Below are 6171 nucleotides of genomic sequence, written 5' to 3' on the forward strand. Positions count from 1 at the left end.
CCTTGTTCCCCTTTTTAAAGGTTCCCCTCTTCTGGTGGGAGCATCAGGCTTGGGCTTTGTGGTACAGAGGGATGTTCCCATCCACAGCTGAGCCAGACTCTGCTTACACCCCACAGCTTTAACTGGCTTTGCTTAAGGATGGGGAACTTAAGGGTGAGCTTGGACAAGGCCCATGATAGCTCAGGAGATCTGAGCTCTTCTCCAGCAAGCCCCTGGGACAGCACAGGGTGTGTGGTCAGGCCTGTGCTGGTGGAAGTGGGCTGGAGATCTGGAGGGTTAGATGTGAATTTGGGATTTTCTTTCTCTCCCTCCTCAGGTACCAAACTAACGAAGAGACTTTCAAGGAGCTAGTTGGTTTCTGGATCAACAACCTGTTCATGCGAGTCCCAAACTCGGTGGTGCTTCCCGTGGGAACCCATGTGGACTGCTGCTGGGAGCAGGAGGTAGAGGAGAAGAGGTGTGACATCATGGCCAAGATCTCAGCCATACTGGCAGAGAGAAAGAGCAACCTCGCTCACTTCATCAACAACCTGGAGGGCAGTGAGGAGCCTGAGTTCTACGTGGACCAGTGGGAGAGGCTGAAGGAGATGGAGAGCTGCACATTAACCGTAGGGCTGAGATCATCGCGGTTCCTTGGTGTCTGTGGTAACCCTGTTGTCTTTGGCAGCCTGGTGTCCTCCTGGTGACAGTGACCTGGTGCTCGTGCATCAGGCTGCTGCTGCAGCTGGGGTGGACGTGGTAACCCCTGGCTGTGACCTGCTGGGTCCTTGTCCCTGCTCAATTACGGGCATCTCCTCCAGTGGCTTGTAGCAAGTGCCTGGGGAGGAGGTGAGGGGGCATTTACCACCCCCAGGTGCAGAGCAAAGGTGTGAAGTAAGTGTCCTCTGAAGCTGAGGCAGCAGTGTGTCCTTGGTGACCTCCTGGGCATTAGGTCCCTCCTTTACCTCACAGGCCAGAAGACACCTCTGGATGTGCTTTTGGCAAATCTGTGCTTTCTCTCTTCCAGATCTTAAACTTAGTTGCTGTCAACTGCACGGATCACCACGATATCAAAAAGCTCGAGGCCACTATTCTGGAGCATGTGAAGAATGAGGAGCTCTTCCCCGAGGTCGTCCGCGTGCTGCCGCCCGTCTACAGGCAGGTGGAAGCTGCCATCGTAGATATCGCACAGAGCGAGGAGGTGGCAGACCATGGTGAGTGGTCCATCACCCCTGCTGCACCTTCCTGGGAGGACCTGCTGTCCTGTGGCTGGAATGGGCTTTCTGGTGCTTGCTGCACCTCCTGGTCCCACTTGTGTGGTGGTGGGATTGCTGCTGAAGACCTTGTGGTGTTATTGCTGGAGCATTAATTGCCACCACCCAGCTCTGTCATGACAAGAGAGTGTAATGAGTGTAGGAAAAGGCCAAGTGTGTCTTCACCAGGAGGCTCTGCCAACACCTACCAGCTGGAGGTACCCTGAGCTGGCCACGTTCTCTGCTCTGTTTCATCCCAGTAACGTCGTTCGTTCTCCTCTCTGTCCTGCATAAGCAATTACATAATCTTGCAGGAAGGAGCTCCACAGCTTTCCTGCTCCTGTGTGGTTTCCAAACCTACGTCCTGATAACTGTATTCCATGGCCCCTACCCCTCCTTACCCCTCTCCATGTCTCCTGTGACTCAGGACACACAGGCAGCTCCAGCTCCTCACCTACGTACCTAAGCAGGTATGACCACCACCAGCACCCAGTGTCATCTCTGGCTCCCCTGGCCACCATAGGGTGAGAGGATGAGGAGTAAATGCTTTTCTTCTGTGGAGCTAAGCCAGGTTTTGTTACCTGTCTCGCTGCGTGACTTGGTGACAACCTGAGGTTTAACTGGGACTCTGAGGTTTAACTGGGACTCTGAGGTTTTCTGGCTGGAACCAAACCTGCTCTCTCAAGTGATGACACAACCCAGTGTCAGCCTTATTTTTCAGATGCCCCATTGAGGTCCTGGCAGGGTGTTGGCATCACTGAGGCAAGGCAAGACCATGGGAGCTGCAGGGTGGCACTGGGACAGCTTGAGGGTGGGCAAAGGATTTTGGGCCACAGCCACTGACCATTGCGCTGGTCCCAGAGATGGGATGGGTGACGTTGGGAGCTGCTGGTGTTTGTTGGTTCTGTAAAGCATCTGCCTTGGAATGCTGGTGTCTGAGATGTGTGCTGAGCTCCCCTGCCTCCCTCTAGGCATGATGGACCTCCAGTACCTGCTCAGCAAACTCTCCCAGTGCAAGCACCTGGCCAGCCTGGGCAGAGAGCTTCTCCAGGACATCCTGAGGTACCTCCACCGCATCGGGCTTGTCGTGTGGTACGAGGAAATCAAGCACCTGGAGAGCACTGTTTTTCTCCAGCCCACCTTCCTAATAACTATGTTCAAGGTGAGCCTGGGGATCAAGAATGTCTTCTCTGCAGGGCCCAAGCTCTGCAGCTTTGGTGGGCTCCTCTCATTGCCACCCCTTCTCTTGTTCTCTTCCCACTCAGCTCCTTGTGAGGTACCGCCTAGTCCAGCAGCTCGAGAGCATCTCTGTGGACACACTGATCGGGGAACATGCCACCATCAGAGACAGGTCCAACTGGGTATGGACCTTCAAGTCCAAGGCAATGCTGTGTCACCGGGCCGTGCGTGCCTTGGTGAAGCACCAGCTCTGCTCGGAAGGGATGCGGGATGTCTTTGAGGAAATCATGGGGCACAGGCCCCGCAGAGGGAGAGGGAGAGGGAAGCTCTTCAGCCTCCTGGAGCACTTTGAGCTCTGCCTGGAGGTGAGGCACACTGAAGCGCTCAACCCACAGGCCAGTGAGTTTGTGCCTGGGAAGCCGTGGGAGATAACGGGGGGCCAAGGCGAGTCCTGGTACCTGTTCCCAACCTATCTGAACCAGACTGAAGAGGTCTCTGAGGTCTGGGGAGGAGATCACCCTGAGGACCTCCACATCCGTGCCTACTTCTCACCCGAAATACCTGAGGGTTTCTTCCAGAGGTAAGCAGTGGTTTCCAGCCCTCGAGGAGGCTGCAGGGCTTGGGGCTGGCTCAGCACAGTGTTGAGACCATACCAGCTGAGGCATGAGACTGGGACTCAGGAGACCAAGGTGGCTTCTCAGCTCTGCCACAGCCATGTGGAGCCCTGGATGAACCATTTTGATGTTCACTGCCTGGAGATGAGCAAGGACCATGATCCTTCTGGTTCATCTTTCACCTGGGGTGGTCTTTGGCTAGTCTGTGCCCACCCAGGCAGTCAGAGGTCTCCCAGTCCCACCTGAGGATGGTCCAGTTTCTACTGGGGGTGGGGTAGAAGTGCTGTGGCTGTTGAGTTTCAGGAAGGTTTCCTGTCCTTGTGGGGTTCTCAGCTTGTGTCCAGCATTTTATTTGATGGCCAACTCTGGGGGCAGCTCTTGGTTTAAAAGGCTGCTCCTGCGGCTTGAGCTTTCAGTAGGGCAAGGTCCTCATTTGGTGTCCACCTCTGTTTCTACTGAAATTGAGTTCATACTTTTTAAGACCACCTGGTACCACGCTTTCTCCCAGCGATAAGCAGGCAGGAGGATGGTGAGAGCCATGGGCAATCTCCTTGCAGGTTCCTGGTGAAAGCTTGCTCCTTCTACTCCACACACTGGGTGGCCAAGGAGACCTGCCTGCTCATATGCAATGGCAAACCTCTGCTGATCAAAGAGAATAACCAGAGGGCCTACAGCTTCCTGGAGCTCCGGTGCAGAAAGCCGGCAGGAAGGACAGGTAAGGATCCCTGATCCTTATTTCATGACTCCCAACCACAAGTCTCTCCTTAGCTGCCCCTTTGCCACCTCCACCCCTCTGGGAAGAGTGTCCCAGAAGCCTTGGCCATGTGTCCTAGTCTGGCCAGGGTCCACCAGCAGTTCAGTTAAAGATTTCCTCTTTCTCCATGCCTGGTCAGGATTCCTCTCAAGGTAGCACATGAAAGGAGAAAGTCAAGTTTCCAGTCTTATCATGGAGTAAATGTGTCATCCCTCCCCACAAGGTCCCAGCAGAACACAGTCCTCAGGCTGGGTCTCCAAGTGAAAAATCAAAAGGGCCATCTGAGTTGGGGAGCTCTTCCAACGTATCTTTAACTTCCGTTTGAAGAGTGCTGAGCCTTGGTTAATTTGGGACATTGAGCTGGTCCAACCACTCTGGCCGTGGTCTGGTGGGCTGGAAGCAATGTGTGCACCGCCAGAGCATCTCCTGGGCCGCTGCAGTTGGGTGACTGTCAGTAAATGAGATGTTCTCCTTTTGTCTGGAAGGTTTCCAGTTCACCTGGGACTTCCTCATGGCAGTTGTGTTCATCATCCAGAAGCTTGCTGAGGAGTGGCCGGGGCTGCACGTGTGCGTGAAGACCCCGTGCCGAACGGCCGGCTGTCCTGCAGAGCTCATCTGGCCGGACATGGATGGCACAAACACCATGTACGTACACACTGCTCCCCTCCAAACCCAGGGCTGGAGACAGGTGGTTGCTACTGCAATGCTGGTGGGGCTGGTCAGCTTCTAAAAGCCACCTGAAATTAGTTGTGAAACTTGACGGGCACTATGTTGTCCTTCTCGTGACCATAGCAGCCCGTGTCCCACGTGCTGGTAGCAGTTACGTGTCTGGGAAATTCAAGCATGGAAAGAAAGGTGAAAATGTTGACTCTGGAGCTCAGGGACATCATGTCCACTCTGGCCAGGTGCCCACATGTCCCCCATTTCATGAAGAGCTAAAGGTGCTCAGGCACCTGGGAAGGCAGCAGCCATCCCACCGACAGTGGGACCTCAGGTCAGGGTGGAAAGAGGCAGCCTCTTCCATCGCCTGGGCATCATCTTCCATGGATAGTGCTGAGGGCAACTCCTGCTCCTGCTCCTGCTTCTGCTCCTTCTCCTGCTCCTTGGGGTTTTTTCCTCTGCAGGACGAAGGAAGACGTTAAAACCTGTGGGACCTGTGGGCACCGCTTTGGCGCAGAGCTGCTCCTGCCCAAAGGTGAGTCCTGGGCTTGCAGCAGCCGTGCTCAGGGGCAGGAGGGCTGCGGGTTTGAGGGAGCTGAGGTGCTGATGGTGTCTCCCCATCCCCACAGTGCCCAGGCAGCTGGAGGAGCCCCCGGCACAGCCCTCTGCTCACTATTTCGTGACAAGCTATGGGACCACCACCTTCGGGCCCAGCAGCATCCACGTCAATCGGCAGGTAAGGAGGCTGCCACCTCCCCTTGCCCAGGGTCCAACATGGGTGGCCGGGCTCATCCTCTCCCCTCACTCCTGAAAGGAGGGGGTGGGGCTGCTTCCAGCCCAGGGAGGGGACACCCCAGCTCTGGTGACCATGTTCCTCCCTGAGATACCACCACCTCTGCACCTCAGAGCTGAGCTCCGGGTGCTTCGTGGTGTGGTCACTGCCTTATTTTTCCAGAACATCTCAAGTGAGTAACTCTGGGCCAGTGAGGAGACACGTGCCAAGGAAAGAAGACTCATTTTTGTTCAGCCAAGGCCAAGCTGTCCCCAACACGCTTTGCTCGCGCGTCATGTTTGCAGCTGTAACACATGGAAACAAATAAACGGATCCCCTCATGGGTGGGGTGTCACCTCCTTCACACAGATCTCATGGGGAGGTGCCCACTGCCAGCAAGGACTTTGCTGGGACAAGGCTGACCAAGGACCCCCGTGGCTTTGGAGAATGGAGGGGTGAAGGTCTCAGACCGACAGTGGGAGCAGATGTCATCAAGCAGGAAGCACCTTTCCATACATACATAGATATATTTAAACTTAGAAAACTCTAGAAAATAAATCTGTAAATGACCACGAGCCACAAAAACCACGTGTGAGAAGCTGACGGAGGGGAAAAGCCACGTCTCCATGCCAGGACCGGCTGGTGAAGCTGTCCTTGGGTGATGGGAGGGAGGAAGGTCCCCACCATGGGTGTCCCACCACAGCATTGCTGGGGCAATGCTGGTTTTCCCAGCCCCTGATGCCTGGTGGTCACCCACCAGCTGGTTCCTGTCCCAGGGGGTCCCAGGGGAGTGGGGTGGGTGGGGGTCAGTCCAGCTGCATGTCACACTGCTCGATGAGCTCAAAGAGGCTGAAGGAGTCAGAGAGCTGGAGGCTGATGGTGCCACTGTCCAGGGAGGAGGCTCCTTCCCGCAGCCCCTGCTCGTACCAGTAATCGCAGAACTTGGGCACCAGCTGCAGC

The 6171-nt window shown here is 55.5% G+C and overlaps 2 protein-coding genes across 2 annotated transcripts in view; one reads left to right on the plus strand and one right to left on the minus strand.

Annotated features, from left to right (window-relative positions):
• Positions 1 to 280: 280 nt before the first annotated feature.
• LOC104521008 (malignant fibrous histiocytoma-amplified sequence 1) lies at positions 281 to 5412 on the plus strand (the record flags this gene model as incomplete). Its single annotated transcript, XM_029083725.1, has 9 exons — positions 281 to 608; positions 1007 to 1193; positions 2204 to 2394; positions 2498 to 2991; positions 3583 to 3740; positions 4265 to 4424; positions 4904 to 4974; positions 5069 to 5175; positions 5395 to 5412. Coding segments are annotated over 9 exons (1714 nt in total), but the record flags the coding sequence as incomplete, so codon positions are not given.
• Positions 5413 to 6017: 605 nt separating this feature from the next.
• Positions 6018 to 6171, minus strand: part of LOC104521009 (interferon regulatory factor 3) — a gene marked incomplete at its 5' end in the record, with an annotated part of 1371 nt that continues 1217 nt past the window's right edge. The window contains one exon of the mRNA XM_029083724.1: positions 6018 to 6164. Coding sequence (XP_028939557.1) covers positions 6018 to 6164 — 147 coding nt within the window. The remainder of the gene's footprint in view (positions 6165 to 6171) is intronic.

The sequence above is a fragment of the Antrostomus carolinensis genome, unplaced genomic scaffold, assembly GCF_000700745.2.
Source record: "Antrostomus carolinensis isolate BGI_N321 unplaced genomic scaffold, ASM70074v2 scaffold46342, whole genome shotgun sequence".
Classification (NCBI taxonomy): Eukaryota; Metazoa; Chordata; class Aves; order Caprimulgiformes; family Caprimulgidae; genus Antrostomus; species Antrostomus carolinensis.